The sequence below is a fragment of the Sapajus apella genome, unplaced genomic scaffold (genome assembly GCF_009761245.1).
Source record: "Sapajus apella isolate SASKATOON/1434 unplaced genomic scaffold, GSC_monkey_1.0 scaffold164, whole genome shotgun sequence".
In the NCBI taxonomy this organism is placed as follows: Eukaryota; Metazoa; Chordata; class Mammalia; order Primates; family Cebidae; genus Sapajus; species Sapajus apella.
The window spans coordinates 655,875-674,875 of NW_022437104.1; the positions used below are offsets into that span (position 1 = coordinate 655,875).

The 19,001-nt window shown below is 38.2% G+C and overlaps 1 protein-coding gene across 19 annotated transcripts in view; it reads right to left on the reverse strand.

Annotated features, from left to right (window-relative positions):
- Nucleotides 1–19,001, reverse strand: part of HUWE1 (HECT, UBA and WWE domain containing E3 ubiquitin protein ligase 1) — a 157,352-nt gene that overhangs the window by 111,120 nt on the left and 27,231 nt on the right. For all 19 annotated transcript variants that reach the window (XM_032267008.1, XM_032267005.1, XM_032266995.1 and 16 more), the window contains 3 exons: nt 7,540–7,608; nt 1,705–1,803; nt 862–1,068 (listed from right to left, as the gene is read on the reverse strand). In XM_032267008.1, coding sequence (XP_032122899.1) covers nt 862–1,068; nt 1,705–1,803; nt 7,540–7,584 — 351 coding nt within the window. In that variant the 5' untranslated portion in view covers nt 7,585–7,608. Of the gene's footprint in view, nt 1–861; nt 1,069–1,704; nt 1,804–7,539; nt 7,609–19,001 lie in introns of those variants that run through there.

Consider the following 19,001-nt stretch of genomic DNA (forward strand, 5'->3'; position numbering starts at 1 on the left):
GCTGGAAATGAATCAAGGCATTTTCAGTTGCCAATTATACCAAAGGCCATGGACTTCCATGAACAGTATATCTATTTCATCTTCAACAGAGTGCCTATTTACCTCCCATTTAAATCCCTGCATGTTAGGCCTTTAGTTCAGTTATCCCACTTCTTTTCCTAAGCCATTTTCTTTTAACTTGTTTGTTCTGATTCTGTTTGTTTACTGAAGATTTAGAAAACTAATACACCTAAAATTAACAGGGAACCTAATTAATGATGATAGGAAGTCTAAAGTTGGCTTCTCTAAGAAGGAAATAATTTCTTCTCACACTGATTTTTGACCAATTGAAAAGTTCACTGATTGCTGCACCCATGTTACTCTTTAAGGACACAAAGGATGCTATGAATATATATTTTGGGGTGAGTGTGGCAGAGTACAGAGAGACTTTAAAGCAGCACACTAAAGCCTAAAAGAGTAGTAAGTACATTAATGTGATGAGAAAATCAAACTATTTCTAGCAATCTAAAAGTAACATGGAGCTGCTCTAACAACCTAGGGCAAAAATCAATTCGTTCAAATTTCCTAAAATACTTTAATACATACGTAACATTTCTCATTCATTTCTTGAATCTTGAAAAGGCAGGGCAAAGGTGACAGTACAGAAGTTTCCCATCAATCCTATGAAGGATAATATGTCTATCCAAGAAACATTCTACTACTGTCTTTGACATAGAAAAAAACCCAGAGTAAATCCATAGTAAAAACTCAGAGCTCCACAAAGAAAAGGAACCAGCAATAGAGAGAAATAGCAATTTCTTTATTTCTGGATATATGCAATTCTAGTTAAGAACAGAGTACACAGGCTTTAACTTCACCTACCTCTATGGAACTGTACAGATGCCGGGAAAAGCTGTACTCAATGAGCAAGGCTGTGAAGTTCAACACAGCCAAGAGAAGCATTTTCAGTTGCTCTCTTTCTGGCCTATCGCATACGAGCATCCATGACATATTCTCCACTGTCTGTCCAGCATCTGCCAGTATTCCATCGAAGCGGTCCAACAGGTCCACCCAGTGATATAACTCGCACTGCAGAGGGGAGGAAAAAGAAGATGTAAGAATAAGGTAGAAGTGCTGCATGGGTGCTTTGTAACTGAGCTTTGTTACAAGAGATGGCTGAGCATGACACCTAGATTAGTTCACATCCCACCTTTGCCCATATGAGAAAGATCATACTCTGAGCTAAAAGGACTGGAGTTCATTGTAATACCCATCTAGATATATGTGCTAACTCCAGTAGACACCATAAAACCCCTAGAGCTAGGTCTTTAGACATAGAACATTAGTTACAATCTAAGATCTATGAAGACAAGAGAGCTATCCTTGCCAGAATCCATTTAATTCATTTGTAGAGTTATCAATAAAAATTATTCTAAACTAAAGTAAAAATCCAGAGATTATCTCAAACTTATTTTGTCAAACTAAAGGAATTCTGTGGTTGAGATTCTTTAGCATCGCCTGTGAAATCAATTCCTCATCCTCAGCCAGCAACATTTTCCTTGCCACTGGTTTAAAGCTGTGTTAGGCACATGGTACACGCTAGACGCTTATTAAGTAATTGCTGAATGAGGCTATCCCATTGTGGTTTCTCATTCCATATCAGAACATACAAAATGATGTATTAGTATAGTGAGCCCTGTCTTTTGGGAGCATGGCTTCATATACCTTTCCAATGTTCCATGTTTTGATCTGCTGCAGTTCCAAGAGAAGTTGCTCATCATTACAAACTTTGAGTTTGTCTATTAAGGCTCTGCAGTCTGCAGGCTGAAAAAAAAAATATTCACAAAAGATGTTACAAAGGAGAATCGGAAGAGGAACCCAAGTTCACAAAGTAATTTTCCTTTTGCTAGAAATTACTAAAGAAAACTGCAGATTTGCCAGACAATCTCCTGGGATTAAAATAGAAACCTCATGAGAAAACACTTTTATTCCCCAACAATCCACCTGGCCTTCAAAAAAACCACCACAACACTTTGGATAAAGGTAGATGCAGACAAACTATTTGGAAAGGTACGCAGACAACAAAAATTTAAAAAATAAAAAAAAGCTAAACATCTAAAAAAAAAATAAAATTAAGGAAATCTATAATGGTCTGAAAGTTAACCAGAATGCCTACTAGGTTATATTGAATCAGAGACTGAAAAGTCCTAGTGAATTCACAATTAAAGGTGAAGATTAGCATTCACTATATTTTTCTGTAACATAAAACCCTTCACTTGTAAGATGGTAAAGAGCTTCTGAACTTCATAAAACTAGGACCCTATTATTTCTTGGGGTTCTCATTTCCATACATTTCTGCTCTCTTCTACTGATGAATGGGCCTATTTGTCAGGTAACAAGGAGTGGACTGAGCATTTATAGTAAAGTTTCTGAAAGTGGAAGGAGGGAAAGGGATAGGGGCTGGGAGAGAGAAGCCTTCCATTAATGAATGGCAGTATAGCGTCCTGGGAATGGACCAGAGGTCTGGAAACAAACAAGTGTGGATTCACTTTTTAGCTTCATGTTTACCAAGGTGTTTGATCATAAGCAACGCTTAACCTCTAAGCCACAGCTCTCTTATCAGAAAAACAGACCTAATAGCTACCTCAGAAATATGAAACTCAAATATCTGTCATATACATAAAATACTTATCTCCTGTAACAGGAGCTCAGATACTCAGAGACATTAAAAAGAGCATGAGCCTTGGAATTAGGTAGTTAGTAAGCTACCTCTTTGAATCTCAGCATCCTCTTCTGCACCTAACTTGTACCTATATACCCAGCAATGCTGTTGTGACATTTAAACTGGGAGAAATGTATTTTTGGCATCCAAAACAGAACATGGAACTTACTAGGGGTTTCTTGAAGCTAAGTCCAAACCTTTCCCCCTTTAAAGTAAGCATTATTAAGATCTACCAAAAGCCAGGGTCCCAGCACTTTGGGAGGCGGAGACAGGTGGATTGCCTGGGCTCAGGAGTTCGAGACTAGCCTGAGCAACACAGTGAAACCCCCGTCTTTAGTAAAATACCAAAAATTAGCCGGGTGTGGTGGCATGCACCTGCAGTCCCAGCTACTCAGGAGGTGAGGCAGGAGAATTGCTTGAACCCATGAGGCAGAGTTTGCAATAAGCACTCAAACCTGTGCGACAGAACAAGACTCCATCTCAAAAAAAAAAAGAAAAAAAGAATCTACCTCAAATGTTCGTGGTAATTAAATGTATGTAAAATCCTTGGCACAAAAATTCTTCCATAAACCAGGCCTGTACTTTTTCCTCCTCTTCTCAAAGATGCATGGTTGAGGGAGAGGCAGTGAAGCAGCAGAAATAGGTTGAACCACCTGCTTATGCAGTTCACTTGTGCCTCCTAGACCTACTTGGGTCCAGCGTCGAATATGCTGCTTCTATTTCTAATGGAACGCAGCTATACAAATTCAATTTTATGATGTGTAGGTTAGATAACACCCAGTTCATGATGAACGTTTGGATCCTGTAATAACTTGGTATGTCCCATAACCAGGCATTCAGTCTTTACCAAGGCCTAGTAGCATGCCAGAAGCTGCTTTTGTGACAGCACAGCCAAAACACCTGGGTCTACTAGGTCATAATGTCCAAGTGATAGGGCAACTTGCATCATAGCCTGGACCTCTTGCAGGGTCTTTTCTAGATCTAAACCTTACTAACACTTTAGTGGTTCCCCACTAATGTATTAGAGGTTATCCAGTAAATAGCACACCCAAATGTGACCAACCAGCATGTTGGCTCCAAACTCCAAACACACCACACATTGTTCCTCTTTCTTCACAGTGTGGTAAAAGGTGCAGCAACTTCCCTCTCACTTTAGAAGGGATATCCCAACATTTCCCAGACCCTGGGGCCACTAGAAACTTTCCTAATGTGAAAGCCTCTCAAGCTTCTACAAGATTTGTTTCTGACTCTCTGGCACAAATATGTCTGAGGCACCTAAGGTGCTTGTGTTTTCTGCTCACAAGATCCAGTTAACATAATGGCACCAATTTAATGTACCAGTGCAATGGTCTCTGTTTTATCAGACTAAGGTCCCTTGCATTTTGCAGGAGAAAGCAGCAAGCACAACGGTAAGATACAAGAAAGCATTTGTCAGTTCAGTGGCTGAATACCAATTGCCAGGGTTTATTGTGATTCATTTCAGTAGATACCAAATCTAGGGAAAAAACTCCTTTGCACAGCTACTGATACACAAAATGATCAATAAAAGTCTTTCATAAAAATAGTACCTAGCATTGACCACAGTATGGGAAATGGGGGTACTCTTGTATGCTGCTCAAGGAAAACAGACAACTCCAGTCCTAATAATGTATATAACCAGTGACATAAAAATTCTACTTCTAAAAGTTTATGCTAAGTAATTTGCTAGTAACTAGGAAGTAAGAGCTAGAAATCAGTATTTAAGTGTGACTCCAAAAGCAACCCCTTTACAATCTACTAGGTTAAAAAACTTTTTTTAAATTTGCATTTATCCAATTACCCACAAAGTTGAATCTTTCTAGATGTTTACTGGGTTTGCTCTTTTCTTAAATGTCCTATGCCCCTTTTGTCTTTGGGATATTCATTTCTCCTACTGATTTAGCTGCTAAAAATATTGACTACACTGGGTTACAAATATTTTCCCCAGCCTGTCATGTGTCTTCCCCCCGCCTGCCTCATCCCCCACTGCCCTGAGCTTATTAAGGTGTAAATGGTATACAAAAAACTGTACGTAATTCATGTATACAACTGGGTGAGTTTGGATGTATGTATACATTCATGTTGCCATCACCAAAATCCAGGTAATAAACATATCCATCACCTCCAAGTTTCCTTGTGTCCCTATGTGTGTGTGCATGACTGTCTGTGTGTAAGAATACTTAACATGAGATCTACCCGCCTAACAAATTTTTAAGTAGAGTTGTTCCTCTGTATCCTGCTGGGGATTGGTTCTAGGACCCCCATGAATACCAAAATCTATGATATTCATCCTTTGTACAAAATGGCATGGTGCTTGTATATAACCTATACACATCCTCCTATATACTTTAAACCATCTCTAGTACTTAGAATACTGAATTCAATGTAAATAGTTGTTACATTGCATTGCTTTAAAATTTTTTTAATGTTGTTTAATATTTTTAATGTTGTATTGTTCTTTTTGATTGTTTTTCCCACTGAAATATTTACTATCCAGTTGGTTCAATCTGCAAATGTGGAACCTACACATGTTAACTATAGGCACTATGTTGTTCTACAGCAGATCTCTGGAACTTACTTACCTTGTTTAACTTTATGCCCACTGAGCCTCAACTGCCCCCATCCACTGGTAACTATCATTCTATTGCCTACATTTATACCTTTGTCTATTCTAGATGCCTCATATAAGAGGATTCATTTACTATTTGTCCCTCCGTGACTGACTTATTTCACTTTGCCTAATGTCTTCCAGGGATGAAGTTCCAAAATATATAGAGAACTTCTGCAACTCAATAGCAAAAAAGCCCAAATAACACAATTTTAAAATGGGCAAGGGACTTGAATAGACATTTATCCAAATGTCTATTTACATACAAATAGTCAAAAAGCATATAAAAAGGTGCTCCGTATCAAGGAAATCAAGGGAATGCAAGTCAAAACCACAATGAGCTATTACTTCACACCTGTTAGGATGGCTATTACCAAATATTTTTATTTTGGATATAGTATTTAACATTTCCATTATAGTTTTTTTCCCTTTGTTATAATGCTTGGAAGGACCATGCCCACTTAAGACCAAATAAACATTCACCTACATGTTCTACTTCTTCTATAGCTTATTTTAAAAACATTTGACTTTTGATTTATTTAAAATTTATTATAATATAACAGCCCCCCATTCTCCACAAGATAAACAATTATTCTAGCATGGTTTCCCAAATAGCCCTTCTTACCAATTTATAATCCCTCTATTATCATATATCTAGTTCTTATGTACACTAGGATCCTTTTTTTAGATTTTCTATTCTTGTAGCAGTATATTCTTACACTGGTACCACTTTAAAATTTTAAATTATAGTCTCTTAAAGCAAGTTTTCTTTTTGTCCTTCAGGAAAAGATATTCAAGTACAGTTGTCAAAACTTCTAGATGCCAAAACACATCAAAAGCAACAGATATGAAAATGGGTATGTTCAATATATATGGCATTCAGTAAGAGAAACACTGACATTCCAATGTCAGATACAAAATGATTAACACAAGAAGATAAATGACATACAATAGTGAAATACTTTCTTCCTCACTTACCAAGTTAAAAAAATTTAAAAGACAATCTGTAATACTGGCAAGGGTATGTGAAGAAAATGCTGCCCATACTCATTAGTACAATGCTAAAAGAAAAGGGCAAGATTGTGTGTACACATGTAATAATTTTTTAAAAGACTGGAAGAAGCCTGGGCAACAAGGTGAGATCCTGTCTCTGCAAAAAATAAAAAATTAGCCAGGCATGGTGGCATGCACCTATAGTCCCAGCTACTCAGGAGGCTGAGGTGGGAGGATCACTTGAGCTGGGAGGTCAAGGCTGCAGTGAGCTATGATCGTACTACTAGACTCAAGCCTGGGTGACAGAGCAAAGCCCTGTCTCAAAGAAAAAAAAAAAAAAAAAAAGCCTGGAAGAAATACAGCAAAACGTTAATAATTGTTATTTTTTGGTAATACTTGCCAGGCACCTCTACATTTTTTGAAAACCAAGTGGCTTGTAGTTATGATATGAACTAACCTATGTGCCAGATACTGTGCTAAGCAACTGCCTCACATCAAGAAGAAATTTTGTAGCTGTGGAAACCAGGCAAGTTAATAAACTCTCAGCCACAAAAAAGTCTAGTAAGACTCAAACCCAGGTCTAATTCCAAAGCTTGTTCTCTTTGAACTAAGCACATGGGGTATTGCATCATAATGCAATACCACTTCCTTAACCTCAGAAAGCAATTCAAGCTAGCTAGTGAAATATTATTAGATTGAAGCTGGGGTTTCTACTGTCAACAAAGGATCAATTGATATAACCACCCAATACACAAGTTGAGCTGAATTGTGTGATTAAGAATCAGTAATCAAGACAGCTAAAACAGTGGCCTTATAAAAAAACTAGTAAGTAAAGTGTTATCACTTTCATTTTCTAAAAAATAAAATTGAAAGATCCCAGAAGTACAGTAAAAATATGAATCCACATCTGCTCTTTCCATTATATCACACTGTCTTTCTGCATAAGAAAGAATTGCACAGCAGCCTGAGAGCTGACTTCAGGCACCCACAGCTATGAACTAACTCATCAGTGTTCACTTTCCACTGGTCTTTTGGCTCTCCACTTTTTTAATCCAGAAAAGTTCAAAAGAAAATCTTACTGTTTCGAGACAAGTTGTTGTTTTACTGCCTTTTGTACATATGGGTGATGAGATTTGAAGATCAGCATAGATGAGCTGTTCACAAAGATTTTTTTTTTTAATGAAGAAAAGATGCGCAAAGCAAACTTTTGGATACTTACAGCCTCAGTAGGTGTCTTCTTCAGTTTAGTCCTGTCTACTTTCATGATTTCAATTTTCAGCTTTACGATCTGAAAAGAAAATGCCAAAAGAAGTGAGAACTTAAAGCTGCAATCTTGAGCTCTACAAGCTTGGACATAGACAATACAGACTGAAGAGCAATGCAAAATACTTAAAAGTAAAAACATTGGAGTTATGATGGTATGTCAACTCAGAGGCACAGCTACGAGGTAGAGAGAAGCAAAGAATCTCTCCCTATCAAACTGGCCCACATCCCTATGTTGCACAAGACTGAAACCAAATCAAGCCAAAATGAAAACTTGTTTTTCTTTTACAAGCACCTCAAACTCTTAATTGAAAATTAAAGTGTACAATGTTTGCAACACATCTCAAGATGGAAAAACTCACCACAGCCCTGCAGTTTCCTGAAAACTTCCATTTCTAGGAATTAATCCAAAGAAAGTTGTAAAGATATATACAAATATTTAACCACAAGAATCCATACTGCATGGCTATGAATAATAGTAAAATATTGAAGATGACCTACTGTTCCATCACAAGGCTTAAAAAAAAGACCAAATGTCCAAAATACGATTGGTTTTAAATGGAATATCGCACAAATGTTAAAAATATTGCAGACAACTATATAATACGCAACGATGTTCATCAGGAAATAATGGACATGAAACATATGGTATAAACTTATGTCTAAAGAAAACAGCTAGAGGGGCTAGGCATCAGGATATTAATTCATTGTTAACCAAAAGGATTTTGTATGAGTGTTTTACCTATGCATCATTTACTGTTCCTACCAATAAAAACATATTGGTTATATCATAAGAGCAAAGGCAAAACAATACTTTTTTCAATTAGAAAATGAAATATAAGACTCTTATTAGAAATATTCTGAGCACAGAAAACAATCATTTTATTAAGACATGTAATTTGGAAGGCTCAAAAGCAGACAACAGCCTGATCAGATCCACCGTATAATCCCTAGATCTTTGCTGGCAGACAAGTCCTCCAAAGCACAAGAAGTAAGTTTCTCCTGTTAGCAGCTAAGACACATGCACAGAGGTAGAAGTGGGTTGCAGGCTCTTTACACACAAAACAAGATTCTGTTATTAACAATATATTTAGCTCAGTAGCAGTTATTAGAGATCAATGTTCCTCCCCTCAAGAAGGCTGCCATAATATAAAGCTGACCAATTACAATATAAATTGTAGGCAGCTTTTTGCCTAGATTTAGTCCAATATACTCAGTACTACGAAAATAGTGTGTATTTGCCTGTATGATCTGCATCCATTCAATCAACAGGCATTCAAGGAAGAGTTTGTGAAAAATTCAGAATATATTCTATAACATTTCTGTAGAGACCATTCCTTAAGAAGTTTTATCTCTACAGTAGATATTTAGGGTATATAATTCCAGATTACTTTTTTAAAAGTTATCTCAGTACCTAATACAAAATGAACAAAATGCCTGCTGCAAACAACCTCAAAATATCTCAAATGAGGCTAACAGGATTCTGGCAACAATCCTGTCCATGTGGTGGAAACTACAAGCTGAGCTATTTGTACACTTACTCTCAAAGATTACTTTTTTCCTCCCCTTTTCTTACAAACGTCTTACACATTACTTATAGCAAGTGGCTGTCACACTATTGTGGCTTCAGTCATTTGCAGGGAGGCTATTAAACTGCCCCTGCTGCAAGAAGTAGCAGCCAGCCTCAAACCATACAACTCTAATAACTGATGCTTTCCCTCTAAGATCAGGAACAAGGCAAAGATGTTTTTTATAACTTTTATTGAACATACTAAAAGTTCTAGCCAATACAATACAGCAAGAAAAAGAAGTAACAGGCTCACAGATAACAAAGGAAAAAATAAAAACTGTCCCTATTTGCAGATGTCAAAGGACCATCCACATAGAAAACCCAAGAAATCTATTTTAAAAGCCTCCCAGAGGATGGGCGCAGTGGCTCACACCTATAATCCCAGCACTTTGGAAGGCCAAGGCTGGCAGATCACTTGAGGTCAGGAGTTTGAGTCCAGCCCGGCCAACATGGCAAAATCCCGTGTCTACTAAAAATACAAAAACTAGCTGGCTGTGGTGGCAAGTGCCTGTAATCCCAGCTACTCAGGAGGCTGAGGCAGGAGAATTGCTTGAACCTGGGAAGTGGAGGTGGCAGTAAGCAAAGTTCACACCACTGCACTCCAGCCTGGGCAACGGAGCGAAACTCAAGTCTTTATTTAAAAAAAAAAAAAAAAAAAAAAAAAAAAAAAAAAAAGCCTCCAAGAGCCAATAACCAATTTCAGCAGTCATAGAATACAAGACAAACATTTAAAAAACTAACCATGTTTCTATATACCAGCAATGGATAGGTAGACTCTAAAGTTAAAAATGTAATACCTTTGGTGGCTCACGCCTGTAATCCCAGCACTTTGGGAGTCCAAGGCAGGTGGATCACGAGATCAAGAGATCAAGACCATCCTGGTCAACATGGTGAAACCCATACTACAAATACAAAAAATCAGCTGGGCATGGTGGCGCGTGCCTGTAATCCCAGCTACTCAGGAGGCTGAGGCAGGAGAATTGCCTGAACCCAGGAGGCAGAGGTTGCGGTGAGCCGAGATCACGCCATTGCACTCCAGCCTGGGTAACAAGAGTGAAACTCCGCCTCAAAAAAAAAAAAAAGTAATACCATTCACAATCACTAAAAAACAATGAAGTATTTCTGTATAAATCTACAGAACATGAACAAGACTTATATGCTGAAAACCATAAAATACTGATAAAAAAAAAAAAAAAAAAAGATCAAAGGATCTGGCCAGGCACAGTGGCTCATGACAATAATCCCAGCACTTTGGGAGGTCAAGGTGGGCAGATCACAAGGTCAGGAGTTCAAGACCAGCCTGTCCAATATAGTGAAATCCCATCTCTACTAAAAATACAAAAATCAGCCAGGTGTGGTGGTGGGTGCCTGTAAGTCCCAGCCACTTGGGAGGCTGAAGCAGGAGAACTGTTTGAACCCGGGAGGCGGAGGCTGCAGTGAGCTGAGATCACACCACTGCATTCCAGCTTGGGTGACAGAGCGAGACTCTATCTCAATAAATAAATAAAAATCAAAGATGTAAATACATGGAGAGATCTCAGACTCCAGTAAAGATGTCAAATCTCCTTTTGTTATACAGGTTTAATACAATTCTTATTCAAATCCCAGGAAAATTTTTTTGTAAATAAGCTGAGATTATTCTAAAATGTATATGGAAAGGTATAACAACTCAAACAGTTTTGGAAAAAAAAAGGAAGGAATCACCCTACCCACTTTTAAGACTTATTATATAGATAGCTACAGAAATCAAGTAGTATGGATATATATGCTAACATCAATAGAGCAGAACAGAGAACCCAGAAACAGACCCATACAAATATGCCCAACTGATTTTTGACAAAGGTAAAAAAAAAAAAAAAAAAAAAAAGCAATTCAAGGAAAGCTAGTTTTATCAACAAATGATACCAGAGAAAGTAGACATGCACAAGCAAAAAAGATGAATTTCAATCTAAGCTTCATACCTTATATAAAAAATTAACTCAAAACGGATCACTTAAACGTACAATAAAATTTACTAAGAGAAAATATTTGCAAACCATATATAAAATACATAAAATTTATAAAATATATAAAGAATGCTCAAAATTCAACAGTAAAAAGCCAAACGATGTCAGTAAATTAGGAATAGAGAACTTCTTCAAATTAATTAAAATATCTACCAAAAAAAAAAAAAAAAGCTACAACTAACTTCTTAATGGTCAGAAAGTAGGAATGTTCCCCCTTAAATAATCACAAACAAAAAAGGCCAAGCGCGCTGGTAATCCCAACACTTTGGGAGATCTAGGCAGGTGGATCACTTGAGGTCAGGAGTTCTAAACTGGCCTGGTCAACATGGTGAAACTCTGTAGTCCCAGCTACTTGGGAGGCAGAGGCAGGATAATTGCTTGAATCTGGGAGGTGGAGGTTGCAGTGAGCTGAGATCATACCACCGCACTCCAGCCTGGGTGACAGAGACGCCGACTCAAAAAAAAAGAAAGAAAGAAAGAAAAAAAAAGATGTCCTCTCTTGCCACTGCTTTCCAACACTGTATTGGAAGTCCTACCTAAATCAGTAAAAAGAGGAAATAAAAATTATAAAGACTGGGAAGGATGATACAGAACTGTCTTTTTGTCACAGATGACATGATCATACATGTAGAAAATCTGAAATAGGAAAAAAAACAAAACAAAACAAAACAAAAAAAACAAAACCCTGGAGCTAACAAGCAATTACAACAAGTTTGCAGGATATAAGGTTAATATACAAAAGTCAATTCCTTTCCTATATACCAGCAATTAACAAGTAGAATTTGAAATTAAAATAGATTATACATATTCTGTTAGAATATGTATAAGATCTAGACAAGGAAAACTATAAAATTCTAATAAGCCGGGTGTAGTGGCCCACGCCTGTAATCCCAACACTCTGGGAGGCTGAGGTGGGTGGATCACGAGGTCAGGAGTTTGAGACCAGCCTGGCCAAGATGGTGAAACCCCATCTCTACTAAGAATACTTAGCCGGGCGTGGGGGCGGGCTACTGTAATCCTAGCTACTCAGGAGGCTGAGGCAGAAGAATCACTTAAACTCAGGAGGCGGCAGTTGCAGTGAGCTGAAATGGCGCCATTGCGCTCCACCTTGGGCGACAAGAGTAAGACTCTACCTCAAAACAAAAAACAAACAAAAAATTCTAATGAAAGAAATCAAAGAACAACTTACATGGAGAAATATTCTAAGTCCACAGATAGAAGACTCAATATTGCCAAAATATTAGTCATTCCCAACTACAGATTCAATGCAACTCCAATTAAAATTTCAACAAGTTATTATGTGAATACTGACAAACCAATTCTAAAATTTATATGAAGTCGAAAGATCAAGAATAGCCAATACAATATTGAAGGAGAAGAACAAAGTCAGAAGACCTACATTAGCCGAAATCAAGTCTTATCATAAGGCTACAGTAACCAAGAGTATGGTACCAGTAAAAGAACGAACAGATCAATGGAACAGAATAGGGAGGCCAGAAGTAGACCCACATAAATGTAGTCCACTGATGATCCTTGACAAAGAAGCAAAGTCAATATAATGAACAAAAGAATCTTTTCAACAAATAATGCTAGAACCACTAGATAAATACATGCCAAAAAAAAAAAAAATCTAGACCAAAATTACATCTTTCACAAAAATTAAGTCGAAATGGATCACAGACTTAAAGGTAAAATATTCTGCTCTATAAAAGACACTCTCAAAAGAATACGTGGACAAGCCACAGACTGGGAGAAAATATTTGCAAAAGACATATAAAGGACTGTTACCCAAAATACACAAAGAACTCTCAAAACTCAACAGTAAGAAAACAAGCTGATTAAAAACGGACCAAAAACCTTAACATACACCTCACCAAAGACAGACAGATGACAAATAGGCATATGAAAAGATACTCTACATCATATGTCATCAGGGAAATGCAAATTAAAACCATGACAAGATATCAGCATACATCTATTAGAATGGTCAAAACCCAGAACACTGACAAAACCAAATGCTGGTGAGGATGTGAAGCAAGATGAACATTCGTTCATTGGTGGTGGGAATGCAAAATGGTACAGCCACTTTGGAAGTCAGTTCAGTTGCTTCTTACAAAACTACTTACCACATGACACAGCAATCATACTCCCTGGTTTTTACCCAAAGGAGTTGAAAACATATGTCCACACAAAAACCTGCACATGGGTGTTTATAGTACCTTTATTCATTATTGCCAAAACTTGGAATCAATCACAATGTCCTTTGGTAGGTGAGTGGATGAACTGTGGTACATTCAGACAATGATGTATTATTCAGTCTAAAAAGAAATGAGCTGGCTGGGAGCAGTGGCTCACACCTGTAATCCCAGCACTTTGGGAGGCCGAGGTGGGCAAATCACAAGTCAAGAGATCAAGACCAGCCTGGCCAACATGGTGAAACCTCATCTCTACTAAAAACACAAAAAAATTAGCCGGGTGTGGTAGTACGTGCCTGTAGTCCCAGCTACTCGGGAGGCTGAGGCAGAATTGCTTGAAACTAGAAAATATAAGTTGCAGTGAGCTGGGATCACACCACTGCACTCCAGCCTGGAGATAGAGCAAGACTCTGTCTCAAAAACAACAATAAAAAAAACAAAAAATAAAAAATAAAAAACTAAAATTAAAACAACAACAACAACAACAAAAAAGAGCTATAAAGCCATGAACAAACATGGAAGAAACCTACATGCATATTACTAAGTGAAAGAAATCAGTCTGAAAAGGCTATATACTGTATGATTCCAACCATACAACATTCTGAAAAAGGAAAAACTATAGAAACAGTAAAAACATCAGTGGTTGCTAAGGGTTAGTGGAGAGAAAGGGACGAATAGGTAGGGCACAGAGGATTTTTTGGCCAGTGAAATATGATACTATAATGGTGAACACGTCATTATGTGTCCAAACCCCAAAAATATACACCAAGGGTAAACTCCAATGTAAACTATGGTCTTTGGGTGATAATGATGTATCAGTGTAGATTAATCAATTATAACAAGTATACCACTCTAGTGGGAGACTATGTATTCGTGGAGGCAGACAGTATGAAATTTTTTTACCTTCTGCTCAATTTTGTGGTGACTGTAAAACTACTCTAAAAATAGTCTATTTAAAAAAAACAATCAATCCTCCAAAACAAGAGCACAGAGTAACTTATGCATTGAAATAGGCAAATCGGGCTGGGCGCGGTGGCTCACGCCTATAATCCCAGCACTTTCGGAGGCCGAGGCGGGTGGATCACAAGGTGAAGAGATCGAGACCATCCTGGTCAACATGGTGAAACCCCGTCTCTACTAAAACTACAAAAAATTAGCTGGGCATGGTGGCGTGTGCCTGTAATCCCAGCTACTCAGGAGGCTGAGGCAGGAGAATTGCCTGAACCCAGGAGGCGGAGGTTGCGGTGAGCCCAGATCGCGCCATTGCACTCCAGCCTGGGTAACAAGAGCCAAACTCTGTCTCAAACAAAACAAAACAAAACAAAAACAAAAACAAAAAAAAAGAGAAATAGGCAAATCATAACCATTTTACTGGGGTTTTTTTTTAATGCAGATGAGGTCACTGATAAATCTTCAAACAAATAAGCATCTTGCTCTAACTAAAGCTGTTTTAACTTAGTGTACGATACTAGCCAAGTGTCTGTAACTACAGAAAGACTGGATAACTAATGCAGCAAAGTAATTTACTGGAAGAATATCTAATAGCTCACAGAACTGACAGAAGGCTAGAGCTCCACATGTAGAAAACTAAGAGGAACCAAGGAAGCTAGAGAGCCTGGAACTATAGCCAAGGACTCCCCACGAAAACAACTTAGTTGGGGGGGCTGGTGGCATAATAATTCTAAATCATCTCAGGCTATTGAGTGGCGCTAGACTCCAAGTCCCAAGTGTAAGCATTTGATGCACCCAATAAGATAACACAGCCAAAATGAATGAACACACACAAAGGTCCCCATAACAAGTACAATCCTAACCTGGTATCTACAATTCTACTATAAGAAACATTTTTAATTAAAAAAAAAAAAAAAAAAAAAAAAAGACATCACTGTCCATGAGACATCCATATTAAAAATTTAGAAATTGTTGTGTTCTTATATTTCTAAAACTGGTTTCACAGTGGGAGGGGAGAATGTTTGAGTGTCCATTACAAGCCAGACAATACTAAGACTGGAGTTTCCCAAAGTGTGTTAGAATGTCTTGCTCTATAAAGGGAGACAAGAATCCTGTAATTTGGGAAATGTTATAGACAGAATTTCTCTTCCGCTAGGACAATCTAATTGACATTATGGCTAATTGACATTGTAAATGGCTCTGAGACATCTTAGGCAAAGAAGGCTTATTAGGGCACAGAACCATTTTCTCAAGTGGCATCTACTTAAAGTCCAATTTAAGTATTCCAAAGAATACAGTTTCAGACATGCTACCTAGAGAATTCATATGATATTCTCTCATACAACCCTTACCACTCAAGCCAAGTTTTGCCCCTATTTACAGATAGAAAACTGAAGCTACGAGAGACAAAAAAAGTACCTTTCTTGGCCAGTAAACGTTAGCACCAAGATCTAAATCCAGGTCTGACTACCGAATCCATGCTTTAATAACATGCTAGTCATCTTTTTTATTAAACCAGTTTTATTACTACAAAATACTTGTAGATAAGAATATAAATTTGTGACAGATTCTTCTAGAATGCTGAATCCTATTTGTTCGAAAAAATTACTCCGAGAGAGGAAACTGGGGCCCAAGAGGAGAGGCTGAGATGCTATAATTTCACTAATGAAGGGAACGGTAACAGAAGAATGAGTTCTACCTCTTACAAGTTAAAACCCGATTATACGAAAAAAAAAAAAAAAATCCTCCAACAAAAATTAGGTTTTTTGTTTGTTTGTTTGTTTTTTTGAGATGGAGTCTTGCTGTGTCGCTCAGGCTGGAGTGCAACAGCGCAATCTTGGCTCACTGCAACCTCCGCCTCCCAGGTTCAAGCAATTCTCCTGCTTCAGCCTCCCGAGTACCTGGGATTACAGGCACCCTCCACCATGCCCAGCTAATTTTTTGTATTTTTAGTAGAGACGGGGTTTCACCATGTTGACCAGGATGGTCTCGATCTCTTGACCTCGCGATCCACCCACCGCAGCCTCCCAAAGTGCTGGGATTACAGGCGTGAGCCACCGTGCCCAGCCCCAAAATAAGTTAGTTTTAAACAAATTCTTGGAAATAGCCTACTGCCTTTGTTGGGTCAGAACCAGAACTCTGGGCACCAAGCAATCTCTATATATAATAAATATTTCTTCCTAAACTTAGGTTAGAAAGATGGCCAACTTCAAGAAAACAAGTGAATTACTATGAATCACCGTCTGTATCTATTACCATTACTTCAATACTTTCATTTAATCTTTTTTTTTTTCAATTCCTTACTCCTCCAATCTTCCATTACACCTTTGAGGTATGAATCTTGGTTTTGTAGTTTACCTGCAGAACAAGTGTACACAATTAAAATACCCTAAGGGAAGTCACTCGGTAAAGAGTGACTCATTCTATAATAATTACCTCCAGTTGATAATATTTAAAAATAATTACTTTCAATATTGAATCAGTTTAAGGGCATAGGACATCTGCAGTTCCCAAATCTGGCTCAAGAGTAGTTGGGTGTGATTTGAAGTCGGCAGTTGGAAGATTAGCCTTACTACTCAAGCGTGGTCCAAGCATGAGCAGCACTTACATCACCTGGGAGTTATTAAAAGTTACACAATTTCAGTCCCCACCCAGATGTAAGGAGTCAGAACCTGCACTATAACAAGATCCTTAGGCGATTCATATATTAAAATGTGAGGACTAGATCATAGACTCAGAAAACCTGCGTTAGAACCCTTGCTGTATCACTTACTGTATAACTGCGGACAAATCCACCTCTCTATGCTTCTGCTTCCTCAACTGTAACAGGGACGTGTAACAGAGATAACTTATCTCCCCATTTCCACACTCACTTTCATCCAATCCATTCTCCAGAGAGCAGCAAGAGTAATCTTAAAACATTAATCAGATCGTGTTACTTCCCTAATTCCTAAGGTTTCCCTAGAATTATATCCAAACTCTTAACCACGACCCACAGGGCCCTGGCATCAATTAGCCCCTGGAACTCGCTCCAATCCCTTCTCTCCACAACCACCATTAGTCTTTCCATTTAGTTCCTGGAACACTCTAATTTCTAAGTTCACCACAGGAATGTTTTTGCCACCTCTCCTTTCCCACAGCTAGTTCCATTTGAGGAACTGACATTTAAACTAAGACCCAGAGAGGCTTTCCACGGCAACCCACCTCAAGTTGGTCCCATTGTTATTTCTCTATTATAGCACCTGGCTTATTTCTTCATAACAAGTATCAATTACAATTACTGGTTTGATTTCCTGTGATGTTAAGCTCTCAACAGCACCCAACACAGTATCTTCCACATGATAGGTATGCAAATATTTGCAGAATGGAGTTCAGGAAAGATGTATGCATTAAGAATAAAATCTGCAATTGTCAGCATACATGTATTACTTGCAGCTATGGGTCTGGAGATGATTGCTTACAAAGAAGGAAAGGAGGCCCACAACTGAGTTATTTGTTCTAGCATTTAAAGGTAAGGCAAAGAAGGGGCCGGGTACGATGGCTTATGCCTGTAATCTCAGCACTTTGGGAGGCTGAGGGCAGATCCGTTGAACTCTAGAGTTCGAGACCAGCCTGGGCAACATGGTGAAACTTCGTCTTTACAAAAAAAAAATAAAAACGTAAAGGTAACGAAAGAGGGAAAACTAGCAATAGAGAAGCTGGTGAGGAAAAAGTAAAACTAGCTAATTATGCTATCATGAGAGACAAAAGATGGAAAGAGTGATCAACTGCATCAAATGTCAAAATGAGGTATGTCCACTGAAATTGGTAATAGAGACAATTTGACAAGCAATTGTTTCAGTGAGACGGAGGGAATGGAAGCCAGACTGGAGTGACTCGGGGAATAAATGGAAATGAGAAACTGACGGCATGTATAAAAAACTCTTCTGAAAATGTTGGGCAGGGCACGGTGGCTCACACCTGTAATCCCAGCATTTTGGGAGGCCAAGGTAGATGGATCGCCCAAGGTCAGGAGTTCAAGACCAGCCTGACCAACATGGTGAACCACCATCTCTACTAAATACAAAAAAAATTAGCCAGGAGTAGTGGTGCATGTCTGTAATTCCAGCTACTGGGAAGGCTGAGGCAGGAGAATCGCCTGAAACCTGCAGGCAGAGGTTGGAGTAAGCCAAGATTGCAACATTGCACTCCAATCTGGGCAACAAGAGCAAAACTGTGTCTCCCAAAAAAAAAAAAAAAAAAAAAAAAAAAAAAAATGTTGGCTATAAACGGAAGCAGAGAATTATGGGGTCATTGAAAGGTAGAGAAGGTAAATAAAGAAACTAGCTTATGTTCTCAAGTGGTTGCAAATTATCTTAATTCCTTAGAAAATTGGGGGTAGGGGACCATGTGGCCTCTATTTCACCTTAATAAGCACTTACGTAGGTTTGGAACCAAATACTATCCAGAATTAGGACAATCTTCTCCTGAATCCCTCAAATCTTAACTAGATATCCCTCCATATGTGCTTACATTGCACTCTGTACCTATCACTTCCCTACTAATGAGAAAATGTCTACCACAGGGTGGGAAAGTAAATTAAAAAAAAAAAAAAAAAAAAAAAAAACTGAGACGGGAAGAAATACACATTATTAGTAGTTGGCCTCTAGTGGTTGCCTCTAGGTGGCAGGGTAACACATAGTTTTATTTATGCTTC